The 22028-nt window shown below is 51.4% G+C and overlaps 9 protein-coding genes across 9 annotated transcripts; 6 read left to right on the top strand and 3 right to left on the bottom strand.

Annotated features, from left to right (window-relative positions):
- Window positions 1-268: 268 nt before the first annotated feature.
- BDQ94DRAFT_181009 (uncharacterized protein) lies at window positions 269-2481 on the bottom strand. Its single transcript, XM_026773793.1, has 2 exons — window positions 1266-2481; window positions 269-1194 (listed from the first exon to the last, which is right to left on the bottom strand). The coding sequence occupies exons 1-2, from the start codon at window positions 2155-2157 to the stop codon at window positions 497-499; spliced, it is 1590 nt and encodes a 529-aa protein (XP_026623705.1). The 5' UTR covers window positions 2158-2481; the 3' UTR covers window positions 269-496.
- A 758-nt stretch (window positions 2482-3239) lies between these two features.
- BDQ94DRAFT_148337 (uncharacterized protein) lies at window positions 3240-5128 on the bottom strand. The gene has a single exon (XM_026767178.1). It carries the CDS (start codon window positions 4882-4884, stop codon window positions 3553-3555), a length of 1332 nt encoding a protein of 443 aa, XP_026623704.1. The 5' UTR covers window positions 4885-5128; the 3' UTR covers window positions 3240-3552.
- A 19-nt stretch (window positions 5129-5147) lies between these two features.
- BDQ94DRAFT_148335 (uncharacterized protein) lies at window positions 5148-6737 on the top strand. The gene has a single exon (XM_026767177.1). It carries the CDS (start codon window positions 5852-5854, stop codon window positions 6437-6439), a length of 588 nt encoding a protein of 195 aa, XP_026623703.1. The 5' UTR covers window positions 5148-5851; the 3' UTR covers window positions 6440-6737.
- Window positions 6738-8242: 1505 nt separating this feature from the next.
- On the top strand, window positions 8243-10006 carry BDQ94DRAFT_66305 (fatty acid alpha-hydroxylase). Its single transcript, XM_026776282.1, has 3 exons — window positions 8243-9130; window positions 9185-9433; window positions 9498-10006. Exons 1-3 carry the CDS (start codon window positions 8415-8417, stop codon window positions 9649-9651), a joined length of 1119 nt encoding a protein of 372 aa, XP_026623702.1. The 5' UTR covers window positions 8243-8414; the 3' UTR covers window positions 9652-10006.
- A 68-nt stretch (window positions 10007-10074) lies between these two features.
- On the top strand, window positions 10075-12615 carry BDQ94DRAFT_148329 (putative RNA splicing factor (Pad-1)). Its single transcript, XM_026767176.1, has 4 exons — window positions 10075-11079; window positions 11133-11441; window positions 11505-11984; window positions 12036-12615. The coding sequence occupies exons 1-4, from the start codon at window positions 10415-10417 to the stop codon at window positions 12292-12294; spliced, it is 1713 nt and encodes a 570-aa protein (XP_026623701.1). The 5' UTR covers window positions 10075-10414; the 3' UTR covers window positions 12295-12615.
- Window positions 12616-13968: 1353 nt separating this feature from the next.
- On the top strand, window positions 13969-16034 carry ptcA (type 2C protein phosphatase PTC6). The gene is made up of 2 exons (XM_026767175.1): window positions 13969-14106; window positions 14247-16034. Exons 1-2 carry the CDS (start codon window positions 14046-14048, stop codon window positions 15866-15868), a joined length of 1683 nt encoding a protein of 560 aa, XP_026623700.1. The 5' UTR covers window positions 13969-14045; the 3' UTR covers window positions 15869-16034.
- A 681-nt stretch (window positions 16035-16715) lies between these two features.
- Window positions 16716-18068, top strand: BDQ94DRAFT_66268 (CDP-diacylglycerol--inositol 3-phosphatidyltransferase). The gene is made up of 3 exons (XM_026776281.1): window positions 16716-17077; window positions 17135-17511; window positions 17565-18068. Exons 1-3 carry the CDS (start codon window positions 16912-16914, stop codon window positions 17880-17882), a joined length of 861 nt encoding a protein of 286 aa, XP_026623699.1. The 5' UTR covers window positions 16716-16911; the 3' UTR covers window positions 17883-18068.
- A 477-nt stretch (window positions 18069-18545) lies between these two features.
- On the top strand, window positions 18546-20169 carry leu2A (3-isopropylmalate dehydrogenase LEU2). The gene is made up of 6 exons (XM_026776280.1): window positions 18546-18653; window positions 18727-18747; window positions 18819-18887; window positions 18947-19042; window positions 19112-19739; window positions 19810-20169. The coding sequence occupies exons 1-6, from the start codon at window positions 18603-18605 to the stop codon at window positions 20040-20042; spliced, it is 1098 nt and encodes a 365-aa protein (XP_026623698.1). The 5' UTR covers window positions 18546-18602; the 3' UTR covers window positions 20043-20169.
- Window positions 20170-20224: 55 nt separating this feature from the next.
- BDQ94DRAFT_181005 (anaphase promoting complex subunit DOC1) lies at window positions 20225-21943 on the bottom strand. Its single transcript, XM_026773792.1, has 2 exons — window positions 21220-21943; window positions 20225-21152 (listed from the first exon to the last, which is right to left on the bottom strand). Exons 1-2 carry the CDS (start codon window positions 21884-21886, stop codon window positions 20320-20322), a joined length of 1500 nt encoding a protein of 499 aa, XP_026623697.1. The 5' UTR covers window positions 21887-21943; the 3' UTR covers window positions 20225-20319.
- Between the last annotated feature and the right edge of the window lie 85 nt (window positions 21944-22028).

Below are 22028 nucleotides of genomic sequence, written 5' to 3'. Positions count from 1 at the left end.
TTCTACGGTGTTCTGGTCCTGAGTGCGTGCTGTACACTCAAAGGTTGATAAGAGGTTCTTTTGTGGTATTGTATCATTGATGTCTTTTTATCGGACTGACTGACACTGAAATATTTCACTGGAGAGTGGTCTTTCGTTCCTCGTCGAACTGAAAGTTAACTTGTTTTTCGTAATCGAATGGCTATTGAATCATCTCGCAATAGCACTTGCACCTTTTCGGCTACTGTTTCTCCTCGCTACAACGCAAAGAGTGGCGATTTGTACGTTTCACGTGGGCAGCAAATGCTCTTTTTCCAAGTCACATAAGTTATATACAGAGTCTCCCCTTCCAGATGAATATCGACATATCAGAAAATACAAGAATCATATATGTATCCCGTGTGCAAAGCACACAACCAACCCCCTGTCATTGTAGGAACTTAGATGCCACGCAAGTTATAGATTAGGTGCTTTAGGCTAAAATTGAAGCTAGACTTTAGCCTAGAAGGAGACTGAGCTAAGCCTCCCAGTTCCTCTTTTTCGCGGTAAACAGTAACCTGGCGTTCTCTTCTTGAGAGGTGAGTGAGAGTCGAGCACCGCTTCCCCCATGTACAGCGCTCAGTTTAGAAATTCGGATATCGATGACGTTTGCGCGAGGAAGGGCACGTTTAGCCCATGAGGACGAGATTGCAAAGGGCCATTCCTGGCCCGTCCAGGAGTGGAAGTCGATTCCAAGGAGGCCTCGTCCGTCGCCGACGAAGCGTTCTATGCAGTCCAGTGGAGGGAGGAAGCGGCGGCGAATGCCGCAGCCGACATGGTTTGGGTCTATTTGGTAGTCGGGGCATTGTTTGAGAGAGGCTATGATGGCTGTCATGTCTGATGGAGGCGCTGGTGGTGGTTCGGGTGTGGAGTCAGTGTCTGAGTCGAGGGTGAAGTCGGGATCGATTAGGGTCGAGCCGAGAAAGATGGTCTTTGTGCGAAGGGAAAAGAATCGCGTCATCTGCCCTAGATGGAAGGCGTCGCAGGCACTGGAGTTGCCAAAGCCGTAGCGGCATTGGAAAGGACGCGCTTGGTTGATGGCTGGTGCGAGTGGTTGTCGTGGGACAAAAGGTTTGGGGGGCTCGGGGTCTTCTAGGGCGCCGTAGACGCGGAGAAAGTAGGCTTGGAGGTCGGTGATAGTGTTTAGAACACATTGTCGGCGGAAGTAGAGCTCCTCTGGGATATGATTAGCATTGCCTGGAATGGATTTGGAAGGCTGTCTAGCGTGACTGGTTTGATGATAATACCTTCTATACCGTTGGGAAGATAGCGCCAGGGGTAGGTAGGAGTAACTGGAGGCTCGACACCGTTTGTCCAAGACTTCGAGCCAAGGACTATTAATGCATGGGTCATCACTTGATATATGACCGGCTCATCCAGAATTCGGGCTACAAAAACAGTTTGTCGGATGCGGTCCTCACTCAGCTTCAGTAATGAGGAGTCAAATTTTGAAGGTTGATATTTCCCCTTCCCGAAAGCGTAGCCGGCTCTTTTGAGAGATTCCCGAACGACATGCGGAGAGTTGAAGGCGTCCGATAGCTCCAGTAGCCTTGCAATCAAAGACACGGGCAGAAACTTTAGTTCCGCATCAAATGAACACTTCTGTTCTTCTCCAAAGGAGTTGAATGACAAGATCTCCAGAAACAGTTTGATGGCGTCCAATCCAAGCCTTGATGAGACATGTTTGCTCGGGAGGATTACGACAGGCAGATAGCTTACTTCTGCATTTTGGTTGTCGGAAGACGCAGCGTTCACCATTTTGTCAGCCAGGAGCTTCTGATGCATCATCTTCTGCTGCATGAGGCGTCTACCCTCGGAGAATTTATCCGGGTCAAGAAGGGCTCGAAAATACGGGCTATTTTGTGCCAGATCAGCGCTGGAGACTCGCCAACGACGATGGCGCGCCTCGGATTTAGTCGAGATATCAGATTCAGGATCGAAGTATTCAACGATCACATCGCCTGTCTGCAGGATGACTTTGTAGGGAGCAGTCGACTCCTCTAAGTCAGGCAACGGATGGGTCACACCATTGGTCTGATGCGTGACTTCAGAATGGCCTTCGGCTGAGTTTATAGACAGCTTCCCTATGCCAAAAATTGAACTCTCCTGTTGAGATTGTGGGGCACCCTCCGAGTCCATGATGAGCTAGCTGATCTTGTGCACTTGGATTTGTTCACAATATCCTTGGGGACGTTATGGTAGGTAATCTCTATGTCAGCGCAGTTGATGACAGCATTGGGGTAGAGTGAACAAGTTCCTCGTAGCGTTGAAACAGGAGTCCGTGGATGCTGTACTCTGCCGGGGGTAGGAATTGAGATATCCGCCACAAGAGGTTGGGTTAACGTTTGGAGGCCACTGGCCGGAACACTGGCATCACGACGTTATGTACAGCCTCCTCATGTTGAGAAGCCGAGCATATTATTTAAAGGATGATGGAAACAATATGTGTGCAAAGAAGAGATGTTGGTCAAAAGTAGGTAGCGGTGGTTAGATCGAAAGAATTGCCTCTTCGAGCCATCTTGTCATGTGACCCACCGCGGGGATGCTTCAATGCCGTTCTCCTCATCTTGGTCTGGCAACTTCCATTCTTGATAGTGAAGTAGTTTCTTGATCATTAAAGAACATTATATACAATGCAGTTGATAGGATTTGAAACAAGCGAGAGGTATCGGTCTCCCGGCAGTAGACCGCCCTAGATGACCAGCACTCACGGCAACTGGAGACATATATACTATCCGAGTCACTACTAGTAGTATATGGATACCCGGGGTACTGCTCGAATAGTAGTAGTGAGAGTCCCCATGTCAACATGAAAGTTCAAAGCGGTACCTCGTGAATTGATGCCTACGACCATACTACTATTCATCTAATTAGCATGTTAGATAGGAAACATACGGAATTAATGCACAGTCCTTCGTACTATCTTAACCGCGAATACGTGGCCTTCGAGCTCAAGTTCGGGCTAGATGTAAACATGCGTACCCACATACACCTTTAACGATCGGCCTCAGCCAACGCGTCTGAAACCCGAAAAGGGTCACCATAAGGGCCCCAGATGCTTGTGAAGTGCTCGGCCGGTGTCGGTCCCGACCGCTGCAGGGATCGAGGCTACAATGGACTTAAAGCTTGAGGGACGGATCTAAACACCTTTTAAATGGCGCCGTTGCAATTAGCTCGGGCTGCTTTATGCCCCGATTGGATGCCTACGATTTAGTGGTCATTGGTATTTGAAATTCTTGTATTCCCCGAACCTAGTGATGCGAAAATTTGCTATGCTCTTTGGCTGTAGTCACAGATGGTTTCTGACCCCCCGAATGTTGTACTTAGAAGATGGCAATGATTGAACATGACAGAATAGATTAGTTTTGACAGCGCTCAACTCCAAACCCCCTTGTGCGATAATGTTGCTTTAAAAGACATAGTAGCGAAAATAAATATGTATGTGCGAACAGAATAGGTGATTATTTATTCGAAGTCGAAAAGAAAATAAGATGCGGTGCATGTCGTAGGAAGTATCCTTTCAGCGGCGCCTCTTCACGGCAACGAGACGATAGGAATGTGCAAGATCTGGCAACTTTTGGTGGTGTCGGATTTCGGCATGATTCCATTTTCCTGGCTGGTTGCTTCGCGGAGTTTGAATGCCTTCCCAGCAGCATAGAATAGTTTCGCGGCAAGAGGGTTGAGCGATTCAATTGGTATCGTGGTCTCAGGTAGAGGTGTCTCTTCCTCCTCTTCCACCTCTTCTTCCTCGCTGCCATCCAGCGGCTGTCGACCTTGGCAGATGGGAGAGAACAACGCAAAGTGTGGAAGCTCCTCATCGTCATCCGACGAGTATGGGCTAAGCTGCTGCTGCTCATCGCCGTAACCGGACAGGCCTGTCTCAAAGATATCGCTTCTTTGCGAGGTAATGTGCCATGGTTCACCACAGAGGAATCCCACCACGAAGTCTTGATTGGCACGGGCAGCAGCTATGCAGCTTTGACGGTAGTCGGGAGTAAATGATGTATCGGTCCGGGATGGCAAACAAAGTACTAGACCACGAGCCAGAAGAGGCGGGGGAGGAAGATCCTCAGGTATCGTAGATGGACTCAAAGTTCCAAACTCGAAGCCGTGGCGCTCAAACTGAGGAGACTCCAAAGGATAATCGGCGGAATCTTCGGTATGCTGTGTGATTGTTTGGGTAAGGGAAATGGTCGAAGCCTTCCGTGGGGGCAGTCCCAGTCCACTATGGTCGACCGCGTACTCAGTAAGATGTTGGGATTGTGACGAGTCTTGATCGCTGTTAGAATGCTCATTTGCGAAACTGTCGGCGGTGATTTCGGTTCTAATGGTCTGTACAGCGTCTGCCACTGCCTCCCGAGCGGCAGCCTTCAAGGTCGGAATCAAGATGTCGGCTTCCTGATTGTAAACAGCGGCTCCCGAAGCCCAGGCTGTCGACATGCCCGCCCATGATGCTGGCTTCACCACACCCCTGGTGTACTTCTTCCGTATCAAGTCGACCACGCCGCTCCGTACTTCTCTCGATTCAGACTTCTGCCGACCGACAACGTCAACGGTTGAATTGAGAATTCGACCGCTTTCCCAGATCAAGAAGCCATGCTTTCTAGCCAGAGTGGTCAATTGGCGAACCGTTTCCTCGGACCAGTCATCGATGATATCTGCGTGAACCTGGAGGATACTGATATGGGGGCCGACCAAGGATGCAAGATGAAGGAGCGAGTCCGTGCTGGTAACCGTGTGAGAGGGGGACACACACACAGGCAGTCCGTAAGGCAGTTTGGTCTTGGATTTGGCCAAAGTTTGGAGGTAGGACACAATACGATTGCCGGGGGAGGACGGACTGTCCGACGACGAAAACGTATCCATTGCGGTAATAGGCGTAGGCTGACAAGCGACAAGCAACAAGCGACAAGAGAGTGAGTGAGGGGTGAAGTTAAGGGGAAGGAAGAGAAGAGAGGGGAGGGAAGAGGGAAGGAAAAAAGAGGGAGTGGAGTGAAGAGATGAAAGGGTTGGGAAGAGCACAAGCGGAAGGACAGGACACAGTCAGTTAGTTAACTATGTCTGTGTGTGTGTGTCTGTTTCTCTTTTCTCTCTTCTTTGTTTCCCTCACTTTCTGGCTCAGGGAGCTTCTTCCCGTTGAGCTACTGAGGTACACTAATTAGAATGGAGGTAAAACCCACTTCCAGTCCCTTGACTGGTCGACTCGGTCGAGACAAAATGATTGACAATTGAACACCGTCTCCACTTTTCCGACATTTAGCTCGACATGATCAGTCGACAGGGGTTGAGGGGGCCCCGTTCGGATGTGGTTCGAAGGAGGAATCGGATCAAGCAGATCTCCATCCGTTTTCAAAAGAGAAAGAGAGAGAGAGAGAGCGGAGGAGGGGGAGAAAGCAATATGCCGAACGGGAAGCCTACTCTACAGTAATTTGTTTTTATGGCACCAACATCCTCTTTCATCTATTTGGCTGAGGTGATTTATAGGCTGTTACTATCCCAATAGGAAGAATGCTGCCAAATTGGAAGAAGTTGGATCTACTGCATCCGGTCAATGCGAACGGAGGGAGAAAGAAAAACAATGAACGACCTGAACGAATTAAATGGATGAATGAAGAAATGGGTCATACCTTATCCCAAGCTTGGTACAACTTTGGCCTGCAGTGGTCGAGTCGAGTCTTCATCGAAAGACGGAGAGCCGCGACACGGGGAAATACCGAGGGACTTTCCACCGGCCGATACTTTTTCTTTTTTTCTTACCGATCAGAGAGTGACTTGCGGCTGGAACGGAGGAGAGCTGTACGATAAAAGTACCGCGCAGAAGTAACCAAACCGAATGCACAGGGAAGTAAGAGGGGACGCAGAGGTAATCTATCTGCGAACCATGGCCACCGTAAACCATGGAGGATCACACTTTCCAATCAACCCGTTCAATTCAACTTGCAAGTTTCTTTTTAGCTCCTCCACTTCCGATGATCTCCAAATGATTTCCACCCATGGAGATCGCCTTGACTCTCGACAGTACTTAGTCCATACCCGGTTTCAACTTTCAAATCAGAAGGTCCCTCCCTCCGAAAAAGCATCAGTCCATCTTTTCTCGGGGCCCCCCTCTCCCCCTCCCCTCCTCTCTCTCTCCAATTGTTTGTTCAATCCTGTCCTGTTATTGGGCACAAGTGTAACCCACAGAAAGACTTTGTCCTACTCGCCCAGCCATGCCCAGTGCACGCCCAGTGCCCCGTCAACTCATCCACTCCAGCTCCAGCCTCCATCCTTCCTTTTCCCCATATGGACAGGGGCGAACCCGCCTTGTCGGAACGAGCGATCCGGTACAGTGGAAATGTTACGCAACTTACGCCGCATACGCAGCGGGCGGGTCATTAACCAGCCCGTAATTTCGCCCTTCCCGGCTGAGGGGACCACTTAGAAATCTGGGATGCAAAAGTTGGCTGTGTGTGGCGAAGGCGAGTACGAAGTAAATAAATATAGATAGTTTTAAATAGCAGGACTATGAGGAACACGGGATGCGATGCGGCCAGTAGCACTTCACCAAATTCATTGTGGAATGGAGCATAATTTACGGCTCAACTTTCGTTCGGGCGTTGAATTCGGTTCGGCTGGCGTTTAGTTCCTCGAGTCTCCCCATCCTCGCTTACTAGTGCTTTCTGCCCAGCGCTTACCCTCCCCATTCAACCGTCAACTATCCAGATAGTCTCTTGGTTGCCGATCTTGTGTCCCAGCTCTCAACGTCGTTAGTTGCTTTTATACTTTTGGTTTCGGAAGCTGCTCATAATGGCTCGTCTTAGCCAGACTTTTCCCATCACGCACGCCACACTGCTTGCTCGGATGACAGCCTCATTTCTCAAATTCCGAAAAAGCCACCCAAAGCTCAAAGCTCTACGGAGTAGTAGACGTACTGTGATATATCCGACTGCCGGGGGTCTTGTGATGCGTCCCAGATCCGCCCCAGTGCTCAGCTGCCGTCGACGCTTTGACGACCCCGATAGTAAAGAGGCATGCTCTTGGAGGAGATCCGCTTGGAGACAGTTTCAGGCCGCCATGCTTTTGCCTCGGACGGCGAGTGACCAGTGCCCCGTCTCAACTCCACAGACCGGGATATGATGGTACAGTGTAGTGTTATGCTCCTCGCACACACAGAGCCAAACCCACATTACACCATACTCCAGTACGGAGTACTCCGTAGGCAAAAAGAGACATCCCGGATGGAGTCCCACCAAATACCACCAAAAACCGGGTTGGTCTGTCATTGGTGGCATGAACCGGTAGGCAGGATTATTGACGATCAGGCCATCACTTGACGGATATCATGTAGATAGTGGGTGCGGAGTAGCTCCTACTAGACTACTGACACTGGTAGACAGCACTACAACAGTGACTCGGTACCAGCATCCGCAACTATCCTGTATGGGCTCATGTGATCGGGCAATTTGCTCCGTAGATGGAGACAACAATGACTCCATTATGCGCCCTGATCACCGCACCAATGCGTACGTGTTGACCACATAACATAGGGAATAATATCTCATCGAGGACATATATCTAGTACTCCGTTCACAGTAGTGTCTTGTCTACCAACCGGCGAAGCGGTAGACGATCTCACCTGCTGTGTTGCAAGGTTAGCCTCAAATGTGCTAAAGTAATGTGGTAGCTTAGCGCTATACTTGGGGGTAACATTGCTGCATGCTGTCGCTAATTTGGCAGGAGCTCCGGATCAAGAGTGAATCATGACATGCTTTTCAGTTTCTGACCCAAAAACTGGGCGCCTTCCTTTTGTAGCCTCGTACCCTTTACTACCTTGCCCACTTAAACCCCCTCAGCCGTTCAGCTAGCCTTTCTTTCGGTCAAGCGCCTGTCGCTGCCTTATGTATGCCTTATCTTGGCCTGAGGCACAAGATATATCAGGCTGCTTACTAATATGGCCACTCAGGGGCAATTACCGAAGAGGACTAGTGGCTTCCGTGGATTTCCGTTGTATCCCCGACGGCCTGAGAAAGCGCCTCCTCTATGATGAGCCATACGGTCGCTCTTTGTATTAGACAGGAGAAGGATTTATTGCTTCTGTGTTCACAAAGTCTCCACATACTCGACCGTTTTGTATTGCAGCAGTGCTTGCTAGACTTTCGCAATTCTTGTGCTCTGTTGTTTCAGTGCTTCAGCGAAATTTTCCTTCGGAGCCTCGGACCCGTGATCCTTGCTCGATATTTTGAAGCTCACGCCACTCCTCCCTCAGCCATTTATAGCGGTTTGCACCACAACTAATCGCCAACCGTCCAACTACAACTCTCGCATTACACCCCTTACCTTCAGACCTTCGTCTCTTCCCTCCGTCGTCGACCTTGCAACACGGTACTAGCTCTTTAGGCTTTTGCCTTGCGACAATCATGCCTGGCAGAACCCTTCCAACTTTTACCCCGGCTGAGGTCGAGTCTCACAACGATGCCAACTCGTGCTATGTGACCCTGGGATCAAAGGTCTATGACGTTACGGACTTCGTCGCCGGTCATCCCGGTGGTGAAGAGCTGGTACTCGAATATGCTGGTAAAGACGTGACGGAGATACTGCGCGATCCGGCATCCCACGCCCATTCAGATTCGGCATACGAAATTCTGGATGAGTGTCTTGTCGGTTTTATCTCTTCGGAACCCAACGGGAAGGCAGCAAATGGGGGCATCACTCAACCAAAAGAACAGGCGGTGTTTGCAACTACTGGCTTGTCTTGCGAAGAGGACCTGTCGGTAGAGACCGACTATACCAAGGATTATCAGACACACAAGTTTTTGGATCTCAACAAGCCCCTCCTCGTCCAGCTTTGGAACAGCGGCTTCACCAAGGAGTTCTATCTGGATCAGATCCACCGCCCGCGTCATTACAGAGGTGGAGAGTCCGCGCCGCTCTTTGGAAACTTCCTTGAACCTTTTAGCAAGACAGCTTGGTATGTGGTTCCTATCATGTGGCTTCCTCCGATCACATATGGGACTATCGTTGGTTTCTCTGGACTGGCGAATGTGCCGGCTGCCGCTGCTTATTGGGTCGGTGGTCTCTTCCTGTGGACCTTGATAGAGTATATCATGCATAGGTTCTTGTTCCACATTGATAAGTATGACGCTGTGCCCCATTCATCTTCATAATTTTTGGTGCTAATGCTTCGTAGGTGGCTTCCTGATAACCGCGTCGGCCTTACCCTTCACTTCCTGCTACATGGAATCCATCATTACCTACCTATGGACAAGTATCGGTTGGTCATGCCACCGGCTCTATTTATCGTCTTGGCCACCCCATTCTATAAACTAGCGCACACGGTGTTCTTCTACAACTGGTATGCCGCTGTGACAGTCTTCTGTGGAGGTGTTTTCGGCTATGTCTGTTATGACATGACCCACTACTTCCTCCACCACCGCAAGTGAGTAAACCAGGTCCCCGAGCACTTCGTTTAATATCTGCTAATCGCTGATGCCCGATAAAAGCCTCCCTTCCTATTACAAGGCGCTCAAGAAGTACCACCTTCAGCATCATTTCGCAGATTTCGACAATGGCTTCGGCGTCACTAGTCGCTTTTGGGACCGCGTCTTCGGCACTGAGCTCGAGATGCCGTCTCCCAAGAACGTGAAGACCCAGTGAACATACGTGACATCCTGATGCTTTATACTCTGGTTTCTCAGTGTCTCCCATTAATCGCTCTCTATCCATACCTTTAATGTACGAAGTAATGTCGTCGCCGACGCGTGTCTATTCTTACTCACGCTGACATTCCGGAGTTGGGCTTGTGAGTTTTTTCATGTACATTGATTGTCATGGCCGGTGGAAGAAAGACATGTTTTATTCTTCCGTGATATGTGACCATGACTCTCGTTGCTTTTGTGAAAACTTTTTCTACCATTGTACAAACTATATAGCCGCTTATAATATAATATTCCTCCCACCTACACTATATCAAGCCGGGGTACGGTTGAAGTTTAGATGAGCCGTGGTTCATAGCCCTGTTGGTAGGCGAAAAAAAAAAAAAAACCGAAAGAATAAAAGATAAGGAGGCAAAGACGCCAAGACCACGTGACGTGTCGGCATCCCACGCCATCAGAACATTGAGGTGGACAGTATCTTCACATCTTCACCTCACTCCTCAGCTACAACACAGTTCTTGTAGGGAATCTGCTCATTCCGACTTCTATTTATACGACACGGAAACGTTCTATATTACAGAGTTAGAAACAACTTGGGGGTTTCCGGATTTGAAACAGAAGGGTTCGCTCAAGTCAAGCTTGATACGCCGTCACTCTCTTACCAAGCCAAAAGTGACCTCAATCCTATCCGCGCAATCTTCGTTGCATTTGTTTTCTGTTCAGTTTAGTCCAGGAAAAAGACAAATTGCAGCATATATACCAAAATGTCAGGTCTCGATGTTGAGGCTCTCCTTGAGTCCACAGCTGCTCCGCCATCTCAAGACCCTCCCCGTTCCCAGGACCGCGATGACCGCTCCTCCAAAACTGACAGTAACGAACGCCGGGACCGCGATCGGTCACGAGAGAAGGACCGCAAGCGCAGGGACCGCAGCCGTGATCGACGTCGCTCGCGAGATATCGATGGAGATGAAGACATGAAGAGCCCGAGAAGCGAACATGGCAGTGCTAACGGAAGCCATAGAAGCAGAAAGAGGAGCAGGAGTCGTGATAGCGAACGCCGTCGGTCTCGTCGTGACCGTTACGGTGACGAATACCGTTCTGGTGGCGACTTCTACCGCGGTGGTGGACGGGCTCGCACTCGCTCTCGGTCGCCTTACGATGATCGCTATTACCGCCCCTCGGGCCGCTCCCGTCGCGATGAGCGAGATGAAGATAGACGCACTCGCCGTGACCGCAAACGAAGCCCGAGCCCGAGAAGCCGCGAGAGGACCCCGGAGCCTACTGAGGATGAGCGTGACAGGCGTACCATTTTCGTTCAGCAGCTTGCTGCGCGGTTGAGAACTAAGGAGCTGATTGCGTTCTTTGAGAAAGTCGGACCTGTCAAGGAAGCCCAGATCGTTAAGGACCGTGTCAGTGGACGGTCTAAAGGGTGAGTTCCCTGCGTTTCATATGACAGGAGAGCTGTGTACTAACTTTCACTAGTGTCGGTTATGTCGAGTTCAAAAGCGAAGACTCCGTTGCGCCCGCTATCCAGCTTACCGGACAGAAACTTCTAGGAATTCCCATAATCGCCCAACTGACTGAAGCGGAAAAGAACCGCCAGGCCCGCAATCCCGAGGCCAGCAGCGGCAACAATCACGCTGCTCCATTTCACAGGTTGTACGTGGGTAACATCCATTTCAGCATCACTGAAAGTGACCTTCAGAACGTCTTTGAGCCTTTTGGCGAACTCGAATTTGTCCAGCTGCAGAAGGACGAGACTGGTCGTAGCAGGGGTTATGGATTCGTGCAGTGAGTGTTACCCCTATACATTATCCCTTCATCATTAATAAATGTTGCTAATACCGTGTATAGGTTCCGTGATCCAAACCAGGCTCGTGAGGCATTGGAAAAGATGAATGGATTTGACCTTGCTGGTCGAGCAATCCGCGTTGGCCTTGGCAACGATAAGTTCACTCCTGACTCGAACGCACAACGCATGCAGAGCCAAGGTGCAAACCAACATAACTTCCAGGGCTCTCTCTTCTCGGGTCACGGAGGACGTGGTGTTCAAGCCGGCGGTACCAGCAACTTCGACCGCGCTGGTGGCCGTGACTCCGAAAAGGGGGCCGGTGCTAGTGCATTGGACGATACGGATGTTGCCGGTGTAAATTTCAACAACTACAGTAGGGATGCATTGATGCGCAAGCTTGCAAGAACAGATGAACCATCCGAGCCTGCTGCCGATGACCAGCAGAAGGTGCTCCGTCCCAAGACTGAGGCTAAGCCTCTGCCTGTTAACGTCAACATGGCAAGTCGGTGTGTCATGCTCCGCAACATGTTTGACCCCAACGAGTAAGTTGCTCACTATCTTTCTTCTCTATACAGATACTAACAATATCGCAGGGAGGAGGGTGAAGCTTGGATTAAGGAGCTGGAGGATGACGTTCGCGCTGAGTGCGAAGACAAATATGGCCATGTTGTTCACATTGCACTAGATCCCAACTCGCAAGGCGATATTTACCTGAAGTTCGACCGCGTCCAGGGTGGCGAGAACGCCATCAAGGGCCTGAACGGGCGTTTCTTTGGTGGTCGACAGATCACCGCCCAGCCCGTCGTCGACGCTGTCTACAGCAGTCTGTTCTCCCGAACCAAAGCGATCTAAAGTATATGACATCGGCCCGCGCCTACCATGACCACATATGGGTAGGTATTTCATCTAATTTATCTCTCTTACCAGGTGCAATCTGTGACGGCCGGACCACACTTTGGCCTTTGAACTGTTGAGCGGTTGCTTCGGCATGGTGCTTGGCTTGGATGACACTGCCCCTGGTAGGTGCCAGTCTTCTCGACATCTTACCCTTTATGGTTGTCTATCAGGCCGAGAGCCTCGTGGAATGATCTTGTCTATAGGGATTTGTACATTGCGTTAGCGCCAAATAGTCCATTTTTCGTAACCTTGTTAATTGACAATTTGCCAGTCATGGAAGGATTTCTGTAGTTTCTCACTAAGCCCAGTAACCACATCATCTCAGTGTCTATACCTGAGGAGTGCTGCCAGCGTCTAGGCTATGCTACGATAAACGCGGTTAGATTCGATGCCACCAAGGATTCTCCATTGATTATTTTCTCGATCATGAATGTATAACATCACCTTGGAGACATTACCAACGCAACATCCATCATAAGGGGCAATAGTAAGTATATTCCTACTTACAGCCAGTCCAGACTGTATGCCCTCCACGTGGACTGATACAAAGCACACATGAACTACAGCCGGAGCAGAACAAGCAGCTCTCTAAGTTGTTTTAGCCTGTTAATCCGGCTCCTAGTGATATCAGCGACACCGCAGCATTTGAGTTGCGAGTGCAATTATCCCCATGGGAATCAAGACCGGCATATAAGAGTGCGACTCTGATATCATCACCAGATATTGATAGCCTAGTTTGGGCCCCCATGCCTGTCATCAATCTGGCCAGAGTCTTACTACCTCGTATCCCACAACGTCGACAACACCTGCCCCTGAGGATGTTGTTCCGTGCATTCTGATGTGGACTCTCACCGAGCTGTAGAGAAATTTGGCTAGGTGACAATCTAGAAATTCAACAACAAGGTTGAATCAAAGGCGAAGGATGTTTATCCGGGTCACGCAGGGTGGCATTGGGAACCATCCCAACCACTTCGCTTACTCAGTTGATGCAACAGAATTACTATCTTGGTGTCTCACCGTCAGCTCACATCAACTATTATTCCGTCTTCGCCTTTGAGCCAACGCAGACCAGGCCCGCATAACGTTTCCGAACACTTGTCATCTACCTGCTTATGTGTGGCGTCAATTACAGCATTGACGTTGTCCAAGATTGATCGAGAGCTCATATAGTGAATATCCTTATCCTATTCCAGGGTTCTGTTCATTTGAGAGGGAGTCAAACGTGATGAGACAGGCTAAATTACCACGAAAAAGAAGTTCATCGCTTTCTTTCAAGTGTTTTTGCTCCTTCAATATAGTAGTAGTCGCATAGACGTAGACTCGGAGTAGATTACTAGGTGAGGAAAGGGGAAACAATGGAGAAGTTCACAATTCCCATCTATTAGCAACAGACAAGCCGGTACAAGTTTGTTGCCTAAAGCATAACCCACAGCATGCAGCGAACATTGCAGTGGTATTTCTGCGAGGGAGGGAGAGACAAAAACAAGAGAAGTGGAAGCAAAAGAAGTACTAAGAACGAAGTGCCGTTGTGTTTCTCCGCCGCGCTGATTGCTCGGCCCGCAAAATCAGCAGCCCCCGCGGATTCCCGATAAAAGGCAAAGAAACCTTCTTCCTGCTTCGTGTCCGGCACCTCCCTTTGTGCTCGTGTTCTCTACTTGCTCTCCCAGACTTTCCATAGACACTATCCTACCAATGCTTCGGCCTTCATGATTGGGTCTCCCGCCAAGCGAGTCTCCGTCCAGGTCCGGACCCTGGCCGACAGTTATCGTCAGTTCGCCTCCTCCCCCAGATTCTCTTATCTCCGGGCCTTTCGCGCCCAGCCAGATCGGCCTGGAGTTGCATGGTCGTCCTGCATTCGCGTCTCACCATCCCCCCCTTGGCTAACCTCCTCCCGTCTCCTTCTCTAGTCTATATTATCTGGTCTCGGCCTCGTCGTTACTCGACTAAGTACATCGTTCCTGACGATATCCGCCCCACCAAGCGTCGCGAGTTCCACGACTATTTCGTCACTCATCTACCCTCGTCCTCACTACACCCGGATCCCCGGGGTCCATTGGCCCCCTTCCATAAACTACCTCGTTCAGCTTCGGTCCCGCATACTGGCGAGATCTCCCATTCTCCTGCCGCATTCCAGCCCCTTGTCGACCGGGACACCACTGTTGTTCGCATCCCACTGCGGAGCGCCAAACACCACTTCGGTGCACACAGCTCCCGAGGCACACGACCCTACAATGAAGATGCCTACCAGGCTGGCGTCATCGATATACCCGCCTTTGCGAAACGTCCACCGGCTTCTTTGACGATCAAGAAGACTGGCACTATCCCTGTCCCCAGAGAGAGCCGCGGGGCTGACAGCGCGAGCGGGGATCCGCAGGTCTTCTATTTCGGTGTCTTTGACGGTCATGGTGGAACGGAGTGCAGTACTTTCCTGAAGGACTGGCTTCATGAGTATATTCAAGATACCGCGGCCGCGTTTGAACTGCAATCGAGTCTCCAACAAGGCTCAAGCGGCCAGTTCCCGCGGGGCGCGGAACCCTCATCCGGAGCGCTGCCCATAGTACAGGGCGGTAACTCTAAACGTATCGGAGAATTAGAAAGGATCTTAGTGCAGAACTGGAAGACTTTGGTTGGCGGCTATTTCAAGAGATTTGTTCCACCTCACTTTACACATGCCGGAAAGCAGAACTCGACGACCGATGTGGATTCTGGCATGGGAGTCACCATTGAGGAGATCTTGGAGTATGCCTTTCTCCGGACCGATTTGGAGTTTGTCTCGGCGCAAGCGGCCAAGAGAGACGATGAGTTTACAAAGGTCGGTCAGCCAATGCACCAAGATGATATCTTGTATGGCCCAGGCCGCTCCCGATCGTTGAACATTGGCGGGGTCAATCGCTTCAAGGGGGGCAGCACGGCCAGTGTTGCGCTCATCTCAACTCCGACGCCCGCTCCGTTTTGGCACCCCAATGCTCCATCTAGCCTGCTTGTCTCGCATGTTGGGGATACTCGGATCCTCTTATGTTCCACTTTGACAGGCCAAGCCATCCCGGTCACGTCCAACCATCACCCCTCGTCGCCTATTGAAGCTTCCCGATTACGACGGTATGCTACCACGTTCGTGACAGACTCGTTCGGAGAAGAGCGGATGAGCGGACTTGCCAACACTCGATCTTTTGGGGACGTCCAGTCCAAGCGCATCGGTGTCTCGGCAGAGCCAGAGATCCGTCGCATTGAGATGGGGCCAGCCGAGTACTCGTTCTTGGTGCTCATGTCGGACGGAATCAGCGGCACGCTCCTAGACCAAGAGGTCGTCGACATCGTCAAGGAAGCGAAGACCCCTGATCAGGGTGCTTCCGATGTGGTCAAATTTGCGACCGAGGTGACTCGTGAAGGAGACAATGCCACCTGCCTGGTAGTCCGATTGGGCGGGTGGGAGCGGCGACTGGAGGGAGGACTGGGCAGCTTGGGGACGAAAGAGTCTCGAGAGTGGCGTCGGCAAGAAGCGACAGATCCGCGCAGGTCACGGAGATGATAATGAAGATTTCTAAACATTTGATAGAGAATATGCCTGTTTGTATATAGCTTAATTTCTTCTGCTGCTGCTCGTTTGGTTCGTGCTGCTTGAGAGAGCTTTGCATAGTTTACGTCTGTACATACGCAGTCCTTGACAACTAATTTCTTTTGTTTTTCTCCGCACGCTACTATTTCAGGATGGGTTTAAGTAAAGAACTAGATAGTCGCAGGTTGAATTTGCATCGATGCATGGGAAGGGTAGATCAGGGTCCACGGGCACTCTTGGTCGGGCCCGGCCCGGAAAAGAATGCAAGGCTGGCCGCAAACAGAGGAACAAACAGCTTTTCCTGATCGGCCGGCTCCCTGGACCTTTCTCAACATCACTTGGCTTCTATTATAACTTGTTGTCACACATCGACTCTTCTCAGCTTGGCTGTCTTGACCAGTGTAATCGCACCACTCCCCGGATTGCAGCGGATGGATTAAGGTGACCGCATCGTGAGTGGCTCCTTCTTATCACCCCCCAACCTTATCGCCAAACCTCACACATGGCCATTTTCCTCTCCTGACCAACTTCGACAGACTGCCTTACCACGCGCTGTTAAGATAGTTACGACGTTGTTTGCGTTTCTTCTTTGTACAGTGACATTAATCTCTGTTACCCACTCAGATCCTGTGGTCTTTGGCTTCTGGCACAGGCGCGTCGCAAAAAGCAGAAGGTACGTGTTCCACAAAGCTTTCAGGAGAATCTCCGGCTCCGTCATCTTCTCTCATCCCATCTGAACCTGCCTTGACCTCGTGGTCCGATTTTAGTGAGACCTTGTGGGACTTTCTAACGTTATTGCATTCAGCTCTCTAGCCTTCTTGCCCGACTGAGTTTTGCTGCTCCGATTGACTCGGAGCTTGCTTCGGACACGGTCCACTCGCCGTCCCTCGTGGAACCCCTCGGATAGAGCTTCTCCTTCTTCCGTCAACTCCCCGTCGCCCAGGTGTTTTCTCCTCCGAAACGTGCTACAAACTAGTTCTACTTCCTTCTCCAACTTTCATATTATTTTCGCCACGATGGGCCCCCGAACTAGATCACAGAAAGCCGCCGCTGAGCTGGAGGCAACCGATCCATCGCCTGCCGTTAACGGGACCTTGCAGGATTCGCCAAAGAACAGTGCATCAGTTACTGCTGATGGGGATGTGGAGGAAAATGTGTTCCTTTTCGCTCCGAACTTGATCGGTAAGGGCTCAACGACGCTATTTCAGTCTGACAACGCCTAACTTTGGACGGGACTAGGATATGCGCGTGTTGTGTTGACGATGGCCTCGCTCTACTATATGCCCCTCCACCCACGGACGTGCTCCCTCCTTTACAGCGTGTCGTGTCTGTTGGATGCCCTGGATGGATATGCGGCGCGGTATTATAACCAGTCTACCACATTTGGCGCGGTGCTGGACATGGTGACAGATCGATGCACGACCGCGTGTCTGCTCGTCTTCCTGAGCTCCGCCTGGCCACGGTGGGCCATCATCTTCCAGAGCTTGATCGCTTTGGACATGGCCAGTCACTACATGCACATGTACGCGACTCTTAGCATGGGAGGTTCCAGCCAGAGTCACAAGAAGGTGGAGGCTAGTCGCAGCTGGATCTTGTACCAGTATTACCACAGCAGGGTTCGTTATTCCTTTGCGTCAATCTTCCGTCAACATGCTGACATGCGCCACAGACGGTTCTGTTCATCTGCTGCGCGCTGAATGAGCTGTTTTTCATTGGACTGTACCTGCTCTCTTTCTCTTCCCCCACTCTGTCTCCTTCCCTCCTGCAGCCTGTGAGCACTGCCAGCCCCTGGAGTGCTGGGGCTCTGGAGATGGCGCGTGCGAACAAGATCGACAGCTTCTGGCCCTGGGTGATCACTGGCATTTCGGCTCCTGTCATGGCTCTGAAGCAGTTCATCAACGTTGTGCAGCTGGTCAAGGCGAGCAAGTGGCTGGTGGAGGGCGACATTGCTAGCCGCAAGGCCATGCGCAATGGCAAGAAGAACTAAGCCATGCTGTGACTGTTCATGGCTGAAGCTGGCTTGATCTAGCTACCAGTCAACTCGATAATGCCCGTTGGGCTACGTTTCCGGGTTCCGGAGGAGTGATGTTATGTTCCCCGACCGGGTCAGGTATTTTCTGCATGTTTCTGGTGCTTTGATTGTTTTTGGACAGTCAAGAGTGATCCAGGAGATTCCCCATAATATCCATTACCCCATGTTCCTTTTCTTCCTTCTGTTTCTTTTCTCTGGCTCGAGGATATCGGTCATGTCTTAGTATATGTGATGGGCGGGACTGCGGCATATAAGGCTGGGTGTACAGACGTCTCAGGGCAAAATGGGACGATATTGGAGGCGTGCTTTGTGTGAATTTTTACTTGCATGGCTTCTGTCTTTGTTTCAATGCTTTTTCATGTGATTAAATTGGCGCCGCCATCGTCGATAGCATTTTTAATCGGGACTACTAGAGTGGACACTTGGTGTGAAGTGAGTCAAGGTTAATAATAGTTAGATAACTAATAGCTGTAACTCCGGTGGTAAGCGTGGGTAAAAGTACACACGCCGCGCTAAACCGGAGGTGGAATAGGGCCGGCAGTGGCTCCGGTGTCGGCGCGGGGAGGCTCGCCAACTGCCCCGCCAGTCCGTATAAGTTGTAGTTTATACCTCGCTCTCCTCCGCTCAATCGTCCACCTTCCCCGTGCCAGACTATCTTCCCTGCTTGTCCTCATCATGCCCGCCTACAACATTGTCGTTTTCGCCGGTGACCACTGCGGTCCCGAGGTGAGTCCGCGCTGAGCCTATACCCATGTACAGCTCCGGACAATCGACTGACCCATTGCCAATGTCCATATAGGTTACCGCCGAGGCCATCAAGGTTAGCAAACCACGCTCAGCTACGAATTGAGCTCCGAAAGTTCCCCAAAGACTAATTCTGCTCCGCTACAGGTCCTCCGCGTCATCGAGAAGAGCCGCGATGACATCACCCTCAACCTCCAGGACCACCTGCTGGGCGGTGTACGTCCCATCCAAATCCCATCTATGGAAGACCATAAACAGCTGATACAGCTACATAGGCCTCCATTGACGCCACAGGCAACCCTCTGACTGACGAGGCCCTGGCCGCGGCCAAGAATGCCGATGCCGTTCTCCTCGGTGCCATCGGTGGACCGGTACACTCCCCCGATCTATCCTCCACCCCCATCCTCATCACCAACAACAACAACTAACCCAACCCACAGAAATGGGGCACCGGCGCCGTCCGCCCGGAGCAGGGTCTCCTCAAGCTTCGCAAAGAGATGGGCACATTCGGCAACCTGCGTCCCTGCAACTTCGCGGCCCCCTCCTTGGTCGAACACTCCCCCCTGAAAGCCTCCGTCTGCGAGGGCGTCGACTTCAACATCATCCGCGAACTGACGGGCGGAATCTACTTCGGTGACCGCAAGGAAGATGACGGCAGCGGCTACGCCATGGACACGGAGCCGTACTCGCGCGCCGAGATCGAGCGGATCACGCGCCTCGCGGCCCACCTTGCTCTGCAGCACAACCCCCCTCTCCCCGTGTGGAGTCTGGATAAGGCCAACGTGCTGGCTACGAGTCGGTTGTGGAGGAAGACGGTCACCGAGATCATGGCGAAGGAGTTCCCGCAGTTGAAGATTGAGCACCAGCTTATTGATTCTGCGGCTATGATTATGGTTAAGAACCCCCGTCAGCTGAACGGCATTATTGTCACGAGTAACCTGTTCGGTGATATCATCAGTGATGAGGCTAGTGTTATTCCTGGTTCTCTGGGATTGTTGCCTAGTGCTAGTTTGAGTGGTATCCCTGATGGTAAGGGTAGGGTTAATGGTATTTATGAGCCTATTCATGGTATGTTGTTTCCCTCTTTCTCACTTATTTTTGGGTCGTGGTGGAAGTGCGGTTTGCTAACTGGGTTCAGGCTCTGCCCCTGATATTGCTGGCAAGGGCATCGTCAACCCCGTCGCTGCTATCCTGTCCGTCGCTATGATGATGCAGTACTCTTTCGGTCGCTTCGATGAGGCCCGCGCTATTGAGGCTGCTGTCCGCAATGTCCTTGAGTCCGGTGTCCGTACCGGTGACATTGGCGGTAAGGCTACCACTAGCGAGGTTGGTGATGCCGTTGCGGCCGAGCTGGAGAAGTTGTTGAAGTAGGTTAAGCCATGCAGTGCTTGCATGATTGGGTTTTCATGATGTGCGAAAAGTATTGATTGTTGGGCGGGTGACCCGCATGAGATATGACTGGATCTAAATGAATATAATAATTACATTACTACTACTCACTACTCTCGTGATCAACTAGGTGATGATGGGTGTGTATGACAGCGGCTGAGTGTATAACATATTGATGTAAAAGGGGTATCTAAAACTCCGCGAAATGCTATCAATCGACTATGCCCACTTCGTGCGCGTCGCAGACAATGAATGAGTACTACCGAATGACAGGCTCGCCCATCCAATCCGGCTCCTCCAGACTCGTCACCACCTTGGAAACACCATCACGCTCCATATCTTCCTGCGTACTAGCCCTCAACGACCGTCTAGCACTGTGTCTCCGGACACGGCCATCCGCCGACGCAGACGGCGCATTACCCACCCTCTTTCTCTCATCATCTCTCGCAAACACCTGGAAGCCGCGCACATGCGTATCTTTGCCATTTTGGTGATTCTCGATAATCCGCATCTGAATGACCATGGCTTTGAGCACATTGCCCGCATACGGATCATCCTCCTCGTCTTCATCGTCATCGTCATCCTCATCCTCATCCACATCAACATCAGGATCCTCAAATATAAACCCGCCCCTCCTCTTCCCCTTTCCCTTCCTCCTCCTTCCCGACTTCTTCTTCTTCTTCCCTCCAGTTCCACCACCCTGCCTCTGTGCATCGGTAGTAACCCACCCTCCACTCCTCCCACCAACGCCCTCCAATTCCACATCAACCCATCCACACGGCCCCTCACCCTCCCAATTGGCAAACTCGACCAAATCATTCCCGCCCATGCCTGCCAGGAACGTCATCTTGGTGGGTGTATAACTCTCATCCATCTCAAAATCCAAATACACGCGGATGCGCACAATAGCCACCAACTTCAAGAAGTGTAAAGTGAGGGTATGCGGCTGCGGACCGTCAGATTGCCAGTACTGCGTTGGAGACGGGTGGCGAAGAGCAGTCACGCCGCAGCCGGGTTTATGAGTCGAGACGGTCCAGCTAGCTAGGGAGGAGATTTCGCGAAGGTTAGCTGGGAGGGGAGTTGGGGATTTTTCTGCACATAGATCGAATGGTTAGTTTGTGTGTTAAGCAGGTAGCTGTAGAGTGGGAAGTGTACATACCGCGCTCATGTAGCATCTCGGACTCGCTACCAGCTTCAGGCTCAATCTCCACACCCTCTTCATCCTCTTCGTCCACCTCGACCTGCTCATCATGTTCCACTTCTTCCTCGATGTCAGATGGACCTTCCACATCCACATCATGAGCGGGAAGCATACCATCCTCTTCTGAAATAGAGCGCTGAAATTGACGCTGTCGGTGCCGGGTACGCTGATGGGCAATAGAACTGAGTGTTGTCTCATGGCTGAATCCTACACCGTCATATTCTTCCGGAATGGCGTCTTCATCGTCTTCTTCTTCGTCCTCATCAACCTCCTCATCGTCCATCATCTGGTCCGCTGGTTGATTGGGCGGACGGCCATGCACACCGCGTCCGAAGAGGGAGAACAGGGCGGCGGTTGCGGCCGGGTGAGGAGCTGCATGCTGGCTGGGGTGGCTCTGGAGAGGATGATCGGGGTCAAAGGTTCCAGAGGAAGGGTAAAGCGTGGGAATGGAGAGGCCTTGGGAGGGAGGGGTCTGGAATTGCGCGTGATGGCCGAGGCGCGAGCGACTGGCGCGTTGGGGCGCCGGGGGCGGTTGTTGCGGTGCGTGGTGGGGTGTGGTGTTGTCGGAGGGGGAGGAGGTGTCTGGCGCGGGATGTCGACGGAGGAGATGATGGTGACGCGGCATTTTGGATAAGAGGTTAGAAGCAATTTATTGTGAATTAGCCATGGTTCGTGAGAGATTGAAGGGTATGTTGATGTTGGATGGAGAATGGATGGAAAGCTTCATGGATGGACTGCCGTTATCAGTCACGTGTCTCTTATCGGGG

The sequence above is a fragment of the Aspergillus welwitschiae genome (genome assembly GCF_003344945.1).
Source record: "Aspergillus welwitschiae strain CBS 139.54b unplaced genomic scaffold BDQ94scaffold_28, whole genome shotgun sequence".
Classification (NCBI taxonomy): Eukaryota; Fungi; Ascomycota; class Eurotiomycetes; order Eurotiales; family Aspergillaceae; genus Aspergillus; species Aspergillus welwitschiae.
This window is presented reverse-complemented; position numbering and strand designations above follow the sequence as displayed.

Bases quoted from the DNA above. Each gene is read 5' to 3' on its own strand.
- leu2A (XM_026776280.1), top strand. From the start codon at position 18,603: ATGCCCGCCTACAACATTGTCGTTTTCGCCGGTGACCACTGCGGTCCC. The intron at 18,748-18,818 runs GTTAGCAAACCA...GCTCCGCTACAG, and splicing joins TTACCGCCGAGGCCATCAAG to GTCCTCCGCGTCATCGAGAA. The intron at 19,740-19,809 runs GTATGTTGTTTC...AACTGGGTTCAG, and splicing joins TATTTATGAGCCTATTCATG to GCTCTGCCCCTGATATTGCT.
- ptcA (XM_026767175.1), top strand. From the start codon at position 14,046: ATGATTGGGTCTCCCGCCAAGCGAGTCTCCGTCCAGGTCCGGACCCTG. The intron at 14,107-14,246 runs GTCAGTTCGCCT...CTCCTTCTCTAG, and splicing joins GACCCTGGCCGACAGTTATC to TCTATATTATCTGGTCTCGG.
- BDQ94DRAFT_148335 (XM_026767177.1), top strand. From the start codon at position 5,852: ATGCACAGGGAAGTAAGAGGGGACGCAGAGGTAATCTATCTGCGAACC.
- BDQ94DRAFT_181005 (XM_026773792.1), bottom strand. From the start codon at position 21,886: ATGCCGCGTCACCATCATCTCCTCCGTCGACATCCCGCGCCAGACACC. The intron at 21,153-21,219 runs GTATGTACACTT...ATCTATGTGCAG, and splicing joins CGAGATGCTACATGAGCGCG to AAAAATCCCCAACTCCCCTC.
- BDQ94DRAFT_66305 (XM_026776282.1), top strand. From the start codon at position 8,415: ATGCCTGGCAGAACCCTTCCAACTTTTACCCCGGCTGAGGTCGAGTCT. The intron at 9,131-9,184 runs GTATGACGCTGT...AATGCTTCGTAG, and splicing joins TTCTTGTTCCACATTGATAA to GTGGCTTCCTGATAACCGCG. The intron at 9,434-9,497 runs GTGAGTAAACCA...GCCCGATAAAAG, and splicing joins TACTTCCTCCACCACCGCAA to CCTCCCTTCCTATTACAAGG.
- BDQ94DRAFT_148329 (XM_026767176.1), top strand. From the start codon at position 10,415: ATGTCAGGTCTCGATGTTGAGGCTCTCCTTGAGTCCACAGCTGCTCCG. The intron at 11,080-11,132 runs GTGAGTTCCCTG...AACTTTCACTAG, and splicing joins GTCAGTGGACGGTCTAAAGG to TGTCGGTTATGTCGAGTTCA. The intron at 11,985-12,035 runs GTAAGTTGCTCA...ACAATATCGCAG, and splicing joins AACATGTTTGACCCCAACGA to GGAGGAGGGTGAAGCTTGGA.
- BDQ94DRAFT_66268 (XM_026776281.1), top strand. From the start codon at position 16,912: ATGGGCCCCCGAACTAGATCACAGAAAGCCGCCGCTGAGCTGGAGGCA. The intron at 17,078-17,134 runs GTAAGGGCTCAA...GGACGGGACTAG, and splicing joins TTTCGCTCCGAACTTGATCG to GATATGCGCGTGTTGTGTTG. The intron at 17,512-17,564 runs GTTCGTTATTCC...CATGCGCCACAG, and splicing joins ACCAGTATTACCACAGCAGG to ACGGTTCTGTTCATCTGCTG.
- BDQ94DRAFT_148337 (XM_026767178.1), bottom strand. From the start codon at position 4,884: ATGGATACGTTTTCGTCGTCGGACAGTCCGTCCTCCCCCGGCAATCGT.
- BDQ94DRAFT_181009 (XM_026773793.1), bottom strand. From the start codon at position 2,157: ATGGACTCGGAGGGTGCCCCACAATCTCAACAGGAGAGTTCAATTTTT. The intron at 1,195-1,265 runs GTATTATCATCA...ATCATATCCCAG, and splicing joins TCTTCCCAACGGTATAGAAG to AGGAGCTCTACTTCCGCCGA.